A 13,229-nucleotide genomic window follows, 5' to 3' on the forward strand; every position below is an offset into this window, starting at 1 on the left:
ATTCCCCCCCCCCCCCCGTATCATTTAATTGCATGTGTTTTCAGGAACAGTGATTATCAATCTACAATACATAAACATGTGGAAAATGGTCCCTATGACACTGGGTGCAAAAGTACGGGAGTTAGATACTCTGGTAGTCCATGCGACCAAAAATAGATTAATATTTTATTTTGTTTTTTAAAATAATAAATTAAATGAAATATTAATTTTTAAAATAATAAATTAAATGAATGACAACGGGGTTGAAAATAAGTTTGGCACGATGAGAAAGAATAATGTGAATTAAAAAAAAGAATAAAAAGAGGGTACTTTCAATTTTCGTGTCCGCTAATAAAATTGGGGGAAAATCCCCAACCGTCACCTCAGCCACAAACGGATGTGCTCACAATCTGTTGTTATCTATCGTTCACATTTCCTTTTCTTTTTTTTTTCTTCTTCAGAATATTCTGCAATGAAACCCTAAACGATTCTCCTTTCTCCCCTATCCCTCCAATCCCACTTCGCCACGTCACTCTCCCTCTCCATTCCTCCATTCTCATCTACCATCTTCCATCTTCCTCCACTCTCCTCCAGGTGGGCTCGTCTTCCCTCGCTTCCAGGAGATTTCAGAAGGATAAACCCCACCCTAAATCTTTTACCCAAGTTTCCTAATTTCTCTTCCTTACCTCTTCTTCCTGCGTAATTCCTTTTCCCAGGGATTCCTTCTCCGGACCTCGTGATTGCCTTCAATCACAATCCGCAATGGCCGGTGATGCTTCTTCTTCCAACGCCTTCTCCTTTCTTTCCAAAGGCTGGAGGGAGGTTCGCGACTCGGCGGATGCGGATCTTCAGTTGATTAAGGACAGAGCTAACTCTTTCAAGAATTTGGCGACGTCGTTCGACCGGGAAATCGAGAACTTCTTTAATTCCGCCTCTAGCTTCTCTGTTCCTGCAATTGGTTCTGGCTCCTCTCCTCCTGCTGAAATTGAGTTTGTTAAGAAATTGCAGCCGAAGATATCGGAATTTCGCAGGGTGTACTCTTCGCCGGACTTTAGCAAGACTGTACTGGAGAAGTGGAAGCCCAGGACGAGGATTCGGATCGATTTGTCTGCTATTAAGAACGCAATTGTGTCCGAGGTGGAAGATGGGGATGGGGTTATCGATGGTGCTGGGATGAGGAAATGGAACAGAGTGAGGTTTAGAGAGTTTTGGGGAGAGAACGAGAGCGAGGAGGTGGCCGTTACTAGGGATTGGGAGCCAATCCAAGCGTTGAAAACAAGATTGAGGGAGTTCGAGAAGCGGAGTTCGTCGGCCGAGATGTTTGAAAGCTTTAAGAACGGGGACTTCGTGGAGAAAGTGAAGTCGAGCTTGGTATGTTTCTTGTTCTTTAATCTTATTTAGCATGACCTTTAGATTAATGCTATCATCGTAGACTTGATATATTTCTGTCCCTTCCATAATGATTTGCTTGAATCTCTTGTTTGCAGAGATCAATCTGCAAGGACCCTGAAGACTCAAAGGTTTGGCTCATCTTTGCTTCTAAAATGTTCAAGTCGTGGGAAACATGCTTCAATTTCTTTTCTGTGGTATAATTAAGCTAATAATCTCACCATTTTTGTGCATATAGGAGGTGCCACCACTGGGTGTTCCTGAGCTTTTAGCATGCTTAGTTAGGCAATCTGGATCTTTCCTTGATCAAATTGGCATTAGAACAGGTAAAATTTTCAAAATCTAGTACTGCAGCCTTTAAGATGCTGTAGGAGAGGAACAAAGCATTCCTTATAAGGATGTGGAAACCTCTCCTTAGTAGACGCATTTTATAACCGTGAGGCTGATGTAAAAGGCGGACAATATCTGCTAGCGGTGGGCTTGGGTTGTTACAAATGATATCTGAGCCAGACACTGGGTGGTGTGTCAGTGAGGACGCTTGGCCCCAAGGGAGATGGATTGTGAGGTCCCACATCAGTTGGAGAGGGGAACAAAGTATTCCTTATAAGGGTGTGGAAACCTCTCCTTAATAGATGCGTTTTAAAACCGTGAGACTAACGTCAAAGCGGACAATATCTGCTAACAGTGAGCTTAGGCTGTTTCAAGATGTCCTGATGCGTTTTCCTCCCTCTATCTGTTTTAATTTGTACATAACCGGTTGATCGGTTTCTTGCAGATGTTTGTGATAAGATAGTGGAAAACTTGTGTAACAAACGCAAGAATCAATTACTATGGGGCTCCACTTCAGGAGAAACCTCTATTTTAGGAAATGATAGCGTAAATGATGAATTGGATTCAAGGGTAGCCAGTGTCCTAGAAAGTACTGGACATTGCTATGATGGTGGGTTTTGGACTGATCATGGAAAGCACATACCATCAGATGGGAAAAGGCACGTTGCTATCGTCACGACCGCTAGCCTTCCATGGATGACGGGAACAGCTGTAAACCCGTTGTTTAGGGCTGCATATCTTGCACAATCTGCAAAACAAAGTGTAACGTTATTAGTTCCTTGGCTTTCCATGTCAGATCAGGAGTTAGTTTATCCTAACCATCTCACCTTTAGTTCTCCAGAAGAGCAAGAGACTTACATTCGTAAATGGCTTGAGGAAAGAATTGGGTTTAAGCCTGATTTTAAAATCTCATTTTATCCAGGAAAGGTGAGTTTCTTGTGAATTGTTAACAACTTCGTTCACTGAGGGATTGAACTTAGACTGATTCATTGTTTTATAGTTCTCAAAAGAGAGGCGGAGTATCATACCAGCTGGTGATACTTCTCAGTTTATCCCTTCCAAGGACGCTGACATAGCTATCTTAGAAGAACCAGAACACCTTAATTGGTACCATCATGGCAGGCGTTGGACCGATAAATTTAACCACGTTGTCGGTGTGGTCCATACGAATTACTTGGAATACATCAAGCGGGAGAAAAATGGCGCTCTGCAAGCATTCCTTGTGAAACACATAAACAACTGGGTCATCAGAGCTTATTGTCATAAGGTATTAGTCTAATTGGGCAAATCATAATGGATGATCTGAATTGTTCTGGTCTAATTGAACTGTTCTTGTTTGCTATGGAAGAATATCATTCCTCTAGATGTTTCTTCGTGATTGGATCGCTCTTAACATTGTTGTGGGTTCTCACAGTTTCAATTACTCGACCATTTGTTCTATCTTTTTTCCAGGTTCTTCGACTTTCTGCTGCCACCCAAGATCTTCCCAAGTCTGTTATTTGCAATGTGCATGGTGTAAATCCAAAGTTCTTAAAAATTGGAGAAAAAATCGATGAAGATAGAAAGCTTGGGAATATAACTTTTTCAAAAGGCGCATATTTCTTAGGCAAAATGGTCTGGGCAAAAGGATACAGAGAACTGATAGATTTGCTTGCAAAGCACAAGCATGAGCTTGATGGGTTCAATTTGGATGTGTTTGGAAATGGAGAGGACGCCCACGAGGTTCAGAGCACAGCTAAAAAGTTAGAGCTGAATGTAAACTTCTTGAGAGGAAGGGACCATGCAGATGATTCACTTCACGAGTAAGAACCCTCTTTTTCAATGCTTATGCAATAGAATTTCTTTGTGTTCTTCCTCTGAAAGTATATTTCTGTGTTTCTCCCTGAAGCTACAAAGTATTTATAAACCCGAGCGTCAGCGACGTGCTCTGTACCGCTACGGCGGAGGCTCTTGCCATGGGAAAGTTTGTAGTATGTGCAGATCATCCATCCAATGATTTCTTCAGGTCTTTCCCCAACTGTTTGACATTCAAGTCATCCGAAGATTTTGTTGCCAAAGTGAAAGAGGCATTGGAAAACGAACCTCACCCTCTTACTCCTGAGGAAAGATACAATCTCTCATGGGAGGCTGCTACCCAGAGATTCTTGGAGTATTCTGATCTCAACAAAGTCTTGAACAGTGATAAAGAATTGGAATCAAACGGAACCGATCGGAAAGCGATCAGGAAGTCGATCTCAACACCTAGTCTGACTGAAGTCGTTGATGGCGGTCTTGCATTTGCCCATTATTGTCTTACTGGTAACGAACTCCTCAGACTCTGTACCGGAGCGATCCCGGGGACCCGTGACTACGACAGACAGCACTGTAAAGACCTCCGTCTCCTTCCTCCTCAGGTCGAAAATCCCATCTATACATGGTAAGCAGATATATTACAAACTTTCATCTGCAAAACTGTCTGTTATGTTAGGTAGGTAGATGCATATCCAAGGATCGTTATTTAGGGTGTGCGTGTGATCCCTGTAGAATAGCGGAACTCCCGGATCACTATGGCCGATTTTCGTAGATTAAAATAGAACAGAATAGAAAATATGTGTGAAGAATCTGGCTATGCTGTAAGCTGATGGGTTGTGTGGAAACCATCACATGCTTCATTGCCAGTTCTATGTTCTTGATTAAATGGAAGTGTAGCATAGGAATTGCAATATTTATCAAGTGTTGAGGAAGTTATACATAGTTACTTTCTGAAACTATAGTCTAAATGGAACTTTATACACATCCACGTTACAATAATATGTTCTTTTATGTCATAAACGCTCTAATAGATTAATTTCATTTTTAGAAAATAGTCTATAAGATCATTTATTTTGTAACGGTTCAAGTCCACTGCTAGCAGATATTGTCTTCTTTGTGCTTTCTCTTTCAGGCTACCCCTCAAGATTTTTAAAACGTGTTTGTTAGGGAGATGTTTCCACACTCAGCTTCGTTCTCCTCTCTCACTGACGTGGGATCTCACATATTTTATCAGAAAGGTCAACTCGATCAAAATCCTTCTTTCTTTAGATATTAACCATGGGGCTTCAAAATCCTTCTTTCTTTAAATATTAACCATGGGGCTTCAAAATCCTTCTTTCTTTAGATATTAACAACTTGGCTTGTGCGGGATGAATTCGAATTCTTCACCAATACTAATTAAAATTTTATAGTTATTTAATATGCATGAACATATCATTACAACAAAATATTTTATATAATTTTACCAAATGTTTTAAAAATAATTTTTAAATAAAGTTATTCCATCTCTCCTAGCATTTTCTGTTTTTATTATATTAATAAATGTAAAATGCTCCGGATCCCAATGAATTCCATCAAGATGATTCTTATGTTTTTTTGGTTAAATTAATAAAAATATTTCTAAATTTTATATTATTTAAAAACAAAATACTAAAGTTTTGATCATATATTTAAAACTTAGATGAAAATGGTTAGAATTTTGTAATTTAAACTTTTTGAGATATTTTTAGCATTCATTTAAAATAAAATCGATTACAAATATACATAAATAATGATCCTTAAAGCATTTAGTTTCTTTTTCATTATTTGTTGTGAAAAAAAAAAAAAAGAGAGCGTTGACTTTGGAAAACATCATTAAAATATTCAAAATCCTCATCCAGTGATAATGCATACTTAGTCTCCCCATCACATGGATACCCATTGACTTTATTTTTAATAACTATCTATCAATTTTGATTTGGCATTATTTTTCAATTTTATTTTTTATTATAATTATATTAAATAAGATTAATTTAATCTCTTATGCATCAATATCAAATATCTTTGCATTAAATCTTTATCGTCACACATATAAAAAGAATTGTGTAGATTTAAAAATGATACTTTTTTAATAATATATATATATATATATATATATATATATATATATATATATATATATAATTTCATTAAATATTAATAATATATTTTGCATTAGGGATTAAATTGTTACAAATTAAAGGGACTAAATTGTTATTATTATTTACATTAGGAATAAAATTTATTTATTAATTTATTACGTAAAAAATAATTGAATGATTCAAACATTATTAATTATACATTTAGCTTACACTATAAGTAAATAAATAAATTTGGGTTTTTTTTTGTTCAAATCTCATCTTGGCAATTGGCATTGACTTTTGAGTGGAGGCGCCGTGAAAACTCCCAAATAATCAATGAGCCTTACAACAATGGCAACTGACAAATCCAATCTTCTCATTTTCCCTCTCCGGCTCCGGCTACTCATCCTCTGCGTCTCACCGCGATGAACAACGGCACGGCGGACAGCGGCGGATTTCTGTCCTCAAACAACATCGGCGGTTTCGGCTACGGAATCGGCGTCTCGTTAGGGCTTTTGATTCTCATCACTACGATCCTCTTAGCTTCCTATTACTGCACCAGAAACGGCTTATCGTCGACGTCCGTGGTCGAGAGAAACAGCAATCGCTCGCCGCCGCAGGCGGAGGGAGAAGCCGCCGCAGTCGTCGATGTCGGACTCGATCAGGAAACGATTAAGAGTTATCCGAAATTGCTGTATTCGGAGGCGAAGCTTCTGAAGAATGATTCCTCTGCCTCTTGCTGTTCAATCTGTTTGGCCGATTACAAGAACTCGAATGTTCTTAGGGCTTTGCCTGATTGCGGCCATCTCTTTCACCTCAAGTGCATCGATCCGTGGCTGAGGCTTCACCCGACCTGTCCGGTTTGCCGGACCTCGCCGATTCCGACGCCGTTGTCGACTCCTCTGGCAGAGCAAGTTCCATTGGCCAGTCGACGGGATTGAAGCAGACGATCTGGATGGATGTGGATGAATCGACGTCGTTTTCGCCGTACTTTTTCTTCAACAGATTGATTCCATCGCATTCGATCGCCGCAACGAAACTCCAATCTCAACCTTCTTCAAGGTCAAACATATTTCTTGTATTTATTTTACTCTTCTTTTTTTCTTTTTTTAATTTTTCTTTTATCCATTTATGAAATCCTGATTCTGATTAATTCGATGCTGAAATATATTAAAAAATAAATAAATAAATAAATAATAAAATTAAAATTTTAAGATCTTATTTTTAAAAATAAAAAATAAAATAGTTATTAAATAGAAACTTCAAGAATTAAGAAAATAAAATTAATTTATAAATTTAGTTAAATTTATAATTTATGATTAAAAATAAGTGATAGTTAATAAATACTAGTGATAATAATTATAGTAGTTGTTTTATTTTTTGGTTTATAATTATATTTATGACTTTTTTATTGTACATATTTTATTCTATTTATTATCGTACATATTTTATGTTATTAAAAAGGTAAATTTTGTAAGATAAAATTAATAACCATTAGAAATTATTATATTAGCGGAATGAATTCCGTTCTGTGGCCACGTGGCAAAGTCACTGTTTGGGGTTTGCCACGTTCGGCTTGGCGATTGCTATAATAATATAAACAATTCAAAATATCCCAAATCCTTCCGGCAAAATTGGGTTATCCGCTTTCTCTCTGAATCGGAGATCTGCGATCATCGAACCAGAGGCTCCGATCTGCGTAATTTCTCGACTATGGCTTTACAAATTGTGTACGGATTGTTTTTCCTCTCTTTCTCTTTCACTTGCATCATGCTACTCCACCTTATCCTCCATCCGGTTTTCTATTTCACTTCCTGAAACCTAGAAATTTCAAGTTTCGATTACAGAAGGTAGATCGATTTCAATGGAAGTTGAATTCTGTGTGTAATAGAAGTTCCGATTTGAGGAAGAAGCAGAGATCTGGTGACTCGAGCATTGTTATGTTCTCTCTTCATTTCTCTTCTTTTTTCTTTTTCTTTTTTTCTTTTTCTTTTTTTCTTTTGATCTTATGAGTGCTGCAGGTCCTTGAACATATTAATGTTTGTTTGCGAAAGATGAAGTAGATTCAAAATATTGAAAGATTATTTTCTTCCGGATGTTTGTGCTCGCCATGTAATGTTTCCATCTCTCTCTCTCTTTTTATGATGTGGATTGGTTTCCTGAATTTCATCCGTCAATTTTGAATTTAGTAACTTCATTACGAAGTGATTCTTGTTTCTGTTCTTTTTGTTAATTACAAGTTTAGTTAATAAATTTGAGTTTTGTGCTCTAAAATTTAGTGAGGATATATATCACTAAAATTAATATAATTAGTTTGAGAGGACATGTTTAATGGATATTGAATCTTTGATGTCATGTCATTCCTTTTGAGTTCAAGAACTTATAACATGTTGATCGATGACGTATTTCACTCTTAGATTATGTCTAAGTATTTAATTTTGTATTATGAAATTCATTGGTTAACCGTAGTGAATTTGAAGGCGTTTCTTTTTCTTTTTCAAATTGAAGAGGCCATTTCTTATGGAACTCGTTTTTCCTTTTCCTTTTCATGTTCTCTTTCTTTCTTTCTTTCTTTCTTTCTTTCTTTCTTTCACATATTCTTCTGGCTTCTCTGTCTCTCTCTTTTCTACCTCTTCTCATCTTCTTTCTTTTGCTTTATCGATCTTTTTCCATTTATTCTTCTCTTCTCTTCTTTTTCTTCCACTCTTCTCTTTTCTTTCTTGACTTCTTTTCCTGCACTGCTTCCTCCATTTCTCTTTCCCCTTCCTTTCATTCATTACATTTTTTTTCCCTCTGAATACACAAAGTGAAAACCTACTACACTCGACCCTTAGTTTATAGAGCAGAGGTGTTAATTGAGCTTTTGCAGCGTGCCACGTGCCCGACCTTATAGAGCCATGTGTCAAGTTTCTTTTTGTTTTTCGTTTTTTTTTTCACAAAATCTTGTGATAAAATCAGGTTGAAATATCTTTCTAATATTGTTACTTTAAAGTCTCTAGTCGAAAATAAATGGTATTATGTAGATGAGAAAATAAAAATAAAATTGATATTGTCAAAATATTTGATGAAAAAAAATTATCTCAAACATATTTTTACCTTGTTATTTTTAACTCTCTTCTCTATTAGTTTAAAATATATGGTATTGTGTGGATAAGAAAATATAATAAAAATATAGATGAAATTGTAAATTATAAATTGAAAAATAAAAGTGATCGTGTTGTTATTTTTAACTCAAAATCTTCCCTTTATTAATTATAAATAAATGATATTATGTATATGATGAAAGAAAAAGAAATATTATCAAATAAAAATAAATTATAATGTTAGACAGTTGTAAAAAAATTATACCTTGAACCAACCAATAATAGATATTGTATCACCATTGATGTCACAATTTTTAAATTATAACGTTTTAAATTTCACTTAAAGCCTTTATTTAACTAGTCCAAGTTTAGGTAGAGGTAATGGTGACGATAATTTTGACCGTCAATTTTGCGTGGTAATTTTCAACCGTTATAACTCAACTTATAAATACATACCAACGACTAAGAAATTAAAAATTTGAATCCTTTACCTCATATTATTAAACTATAAAATCATAAACCAATGGTTAACGAACCTAGGATAGCCAATTTAGAACTTGTGATATTGTACAAACCAAAAGTTTCTTCAAGAGCCGTTCAACGCCTGAACAAATGCTTGTGAACCTTTGGTACGAGTCGACATGTCAACGAAAGCCGATTATTCGTTCTCTCGAAAGAACTATGATTGCAGTTCACTTCAACGGTTGGATTTTCAGTTTCTAATAGACAGTTACGAACTTCAATTTTGTTCACTGCCTGAGAAAGCAAAGAAATGAAAAACAAACTTGCAATGATGAAATCAATATCAAGAATCAATTAGATCCTGCAAAAGCTACATTTAGTCGTTATCATACCTGTTCATAACATTGAAGACTATTGTCACTGATGCCATGCAAGTAACCTACGAGGCATTAGAAGATAAAATCAAGTAAGCAGGGATGGTTAAAAGACAAAATCAATAGCAAGATTTACCCGAATAAGCTTCATCCTTAAAAACGAGCAAACTACGAGGCATTAGAAGGATAGAGAAAGGGCGGTGAGTCTCGACATCAGAAGCTCCATTAGAATCCTTGTCGTCGAAGCTTTCTGTCAACTGGTCTGGACATGATTTCAACCTCAAATGGGGAGTGAAGTCCATAACGACAGGAGAACCGAGAGACAGAATTGTTACTACCGGAAAGTACGCAGGCCCATCTTGGTGTGGCTACACAAGAACCAAAAACTGTTTCTAAGATGTTGCTAATTGGTAAAGTACAGCACTAGATTAGTTCTATGATGAGGATCTTGGCAAGAACATAATTATAATTCAAACAAGAACTGCGCTAAGAATGGGCAAACGTCAGCTCGTACCATTATGCCTTGATTAGGACGGTATTCGTTGATAAGAACATGGTTTATGGGTGCAGGGTATAGATTTGTTTCTTGATAGATCTTCTTGGTGATATTCGTCAGCCATATAGGCACTGCAGAACATCAAAAGACAGAGATTTGTTAATTTAACTGATTGAATTCGTCCAATTTTTTCACCTAACATCCAGAGAGGCAAATCTCTTAGAGAAAGGAACATATATGTAAAGCTGTAAATCAAGATGAGTGCCAACCATAGAGGAGAATTAGGCACAGCAGAAAACAGAAACAAATTATACAAGAATAAATGGCTTGATGGAAACAAATTATACAAAGAATAAATGGCTTGATGGAAACAAATTATACAAGAATAAATGGCTTGATGGAAACAAATTTTGGCAACCTGCATAGGGTCAAGTGGTGTACTATGATAAATGATATGGATGCTTGTTTGTCCTACTTAAGCAATCGTTGTAGAAGAATGTGAAATATCCAAGTTTTTGCGTAAGGGACATGAAAATATGGACTACCCAACGTAGATGAGTAAGAAAACCGTGCTAATATCAAAACTTTAGAGCTCAAAGGACACCATTATAAAATCTATAGAACAGATTCTCTTCAAGTAAGTTCATAAACCCGCACTAATATCCAATTGCAAGCTTGATGGCAGTATATGTAACAGCCCAAGCCCACCGTTATTAGATATTGTCTACTTTCGCTCGTTACGTATCGCCATCGGTTTTAAAATGCGTCTGCTAGGGAAAGGTTCCTACACCCTTATAAGGAATGGTTCGTTCCCGTCTCCAACCGATATGGGATCTCACAATCCACCCCTCTTAGGGGCCTAACGTCCTCGTCGACACACCGCTCGGTGTTTGGCTCTGATACCATTTGTAAAAACTCAAACCCACTGCTAGCAAATATTGTCCGTTTTAACCTGTTACGTATCGTCGTCGGACTCACGATTTTAAAACGCATCTACTAAGAAGAGGTTTCCACACCCTTATAAGGAATGGTCATTCCCGTCTCCAACCAATATGGAATCTCACAGTATAAGTCTTTCCAGCTGTTTTCTATCATTCCCACGAGGCGGTTGAATTAAACTAGTCTAACCAAAAGTATTAATTCCCCAACGTAATCAAAAGCAAAAGTTAAATTTGGTAGTACAGCCAACAGAAAGACAAAAATGAAATTTGCTGCATTCCAAACCTCCACATTGTGTTCACCTATCCTATAAGTTGCCTTATACTTCCAATTTGAAGTTAATTTCTCATGAACCAAATTTCTCCCATTGGTTGTCTTCAATTTTTAAACGTTCAAGAAAAAATTGCACAGAACAGGGAACAAAATGTACTATTACCTTGAATATAGAAAGTTATTATGAATAGAGCATGCTAGAATTCTGTAATCAAGTCAATAAGAAGTCTATCTCCATGCATTAATTTTAGCTGATATATGGCAATCAAGTTTAAGCTTAACTAAGAACATTTAAATATAGTTCTTTCTTTACTTACATTCTTGAGGAAGAAGACCTTTTTCATGCACAACGCCACCTGCAAGAAATCAATGGTTAAGGAAAGCAATCTTACAGATCTTTCAAAGATTCAGAACTTCGAAAAATTAGCAAAAAATACATGAGATCGCTATTCAACAAACCCCAATTTTGCAGCCTCCTGTTCTTCAAGGATTTCCATTTTGACGCAGGCGCTTTATAAATCTACAAATGAAACTTACCTAGCTTAGCGAACAATTACAGGGCGAAAAAAAGGACAAAGAACGAAAAGCAATGGTAAAAATTGGTACATTATCCAGAATCATAGTCTCGTCTTCGTCGCTTATGAAGTCGGGAATATAGAACACTGTTGGAAGAAGCCCAACTTTGAAGTGATTAAGCCCCTCCGCTGATTCCATATCTCTGGTTTAAAATCTCAATTTCCAGAGGGATTTAGCAGCCGAAGAACAGATAGATGGAGATTATTGCGCAAACAGCAAGCCAGGGAGAAACGATGGGAGGTGGACGAACTCTTCCGGTCCGTCTCTTGGAATGATGAATCGAAGATCAAAACCCTAATGATAACCGCAGTTGTATTTCAAAGAAACATGCTAATAGAGAAGCATATGGAGAAATGGATTGACTGACGAAAGAGATGAAGACGAACGAAAATGAGAACTTCAGTTCAGAGCTTACACCGAACAGAAGAACTGCTGCGAGAATAACATTTTTGTGTTAATCGGGAAACAAGAACAATAAATATATAATAATTTCTTAAAACTTTTTATTCGATTTCTTTCTAAAATTAAAAAAAATAATAAGAAATTAAATATTTTATAATTTATTAGATATAAAAGTTAATAAATTTATAAATTTTACAATTGTTATAAATATCTACCGGATAAAAAAAAATTAAAGTTTAATACTCATTTATTCTAATTTCTTTAAAGTTTAAGAAACAATTAATCTGTAATTTAACTAATTTAAAAGGTTAAATTATAAAATTTAATTATTTTTTTTATGTGAATTATACACGAGAGTTTTGTTAGTCCCTTCCAATGAGCACTCCTCGTTGGGTGCATGATGAATTAGGAAGTCTCTTTGTTTGTGGTCTGTGGTTCAAGACAAGTAGAATGGGAGCCCACATGTCGGTGCTAGGAGCACGTATATGTCGAAACACGCCAAAAGTCGTGTGCTGCGAGCCCATCTCCTAGTGTGATGCAACAACTCGGTCTAACTGCAAGAACAGCTCGAGTAGTACACTAACGACTGACGGATTCGAGACTAGGACCTTGTGCCGAGTCCTTATAGTCCATCCTTTTCTTGAGGTTACAAATCCACTTGATCAACTTCTCTTACTCATATACTTTTATTATCTTAATTTTGAAGGAAAATAATTAATATTTTGGTTTGAAAAATAGAAAAAAAATTGTCCATAAAAGGAGGAAGGAGGAAAAATTTGTAAAGAAAAACAGAAATCGAGAAGTGGAGAACGAACGTGGAGAGTAGAAGACTCATCCGTCTTCTCTTTCTCACATCTAATGATCTTTCGTCTCCTTTGACAGATTCACTATACGATCCTTGCTCCTTCTATACGATTATGATCTGACTTCTGTATTGCAACGTGGAGATCTTCGTTTTCTCTCGATTGGATCTGATTGATGGTATGCTTCCACTATCGTTCTTTTTTTTTTTTTTTTTTTTTTTTTTTTTTTTTTT

General features: G+C 36.2%; 4 protein-coding genes across 5 annotated transcripts in view; 3 read left to right on the forward strand and 1 right to left on the reverse strand.

The window, feature by feature from the left end:
- Positions 1-345: 345 nt before the first annotated feature.
- LOC111433114 (digalactosyldiacylglycerol synthase 1, chloroplastic-like) lies at positions 346-4,505 on the forward strand. The gene is made up of 7 exons (XM_023070053.1): positions 346-1,350; positions 1,467-1,499; positions 1,607-1,694; positions 2,144-2,625; positions 2,699-2,965; positions 3,151-3,500; positions 3,587-4,505. The coding sequence occupies exons 1-7, from the start codon at positions 742-744 to the stop codon at positions 4,116-4,118; spliced, it is 2,361 nt and encodes a 786-aa protein (XP_022925821.1). The 5' UTR covers positions 346-741; the 3' UTR covers positions 4,119-4,505.
- Positions 4,506-6,013: 1,508 nt separating this feature from the next.
- LOC111433226 (RING-H2 finger protein ATL70-like) lies at positions 6,014-6,733 on the forward strand. Its single transcript, XM_023070197.1, has one exon. It carries the CDS (start codon positions 6,014-6,016, stop codon positions 6,527-6,529), a length of 516 nt encoding a protein of 171 aa, XP_022925965.1. The 3' UTR covers positions 6,530-6,733.
- A 2,405-nt stretch (positions 6,734-9,138) lies between these two features.
- Positions 9,139-12,247, reverse strand: LOC111432961 (alpha-ketoglutarate-dependent dioxygenase alkB homolog 6). Its single transcript, XM_023069791.1, has 7 exons — positions 11,822-12,247; positions 11,675-11,735; positions 11,533-11,571; positions 10,022-10,134; positions 9,644-9,875; positions 9,526-9,572; positions 9,139-9,427 (listed from the first exon to the last, which is right to left on the reverse strand). The coding sequence occupies exons 1-7, from the start codon at positions 11,927-11,929 to the stop codon at positions 9,269-9,271; spliced, it is 759 nt and encodes a 252-aa protein (XP_022925559.1). The 5' UTR covers positions 11,930-12,247; the 3' UTR covers positions 9,139-9,268.
- A 716-nt stretch (positions 12,248-12,963) lies between these two features.
- Positions 12,964-13,229, forward strand: part of LOC111432962 — a 3,571-nt gene continuing 3,305 nt past the window's right edge. For both annotated transcript variants that reach the window (XM_023069794.1, XM_023069793.1), the window contains exon 1: positions 12,964-13,174. The gene's annotated coding sequence lies outside the window, so the exon portion shown is untranslated. The remainder of the gene's footprint in view (positions 13,175-13,229) is intronic.

The sequence above is a fragment of the Cucurbita moschata genome, unplaced genomic scaffold (assembly GCF_002738365.1).
Source record: "Cucurbita moschata cultivar Rifu unplaced genomic scaffold, Cmos_1.0 Cmo_Scf00041, whole genome shotgun sequence".
Classification (NCBI taxonomy): domain Eukaryota; kingdom Viridiplantae; phylum Streptophyta; class Magnoliopsida; order Cucurbitales; family Cucurbitaceae; genus Cucurbita; species Cucurbita moschata.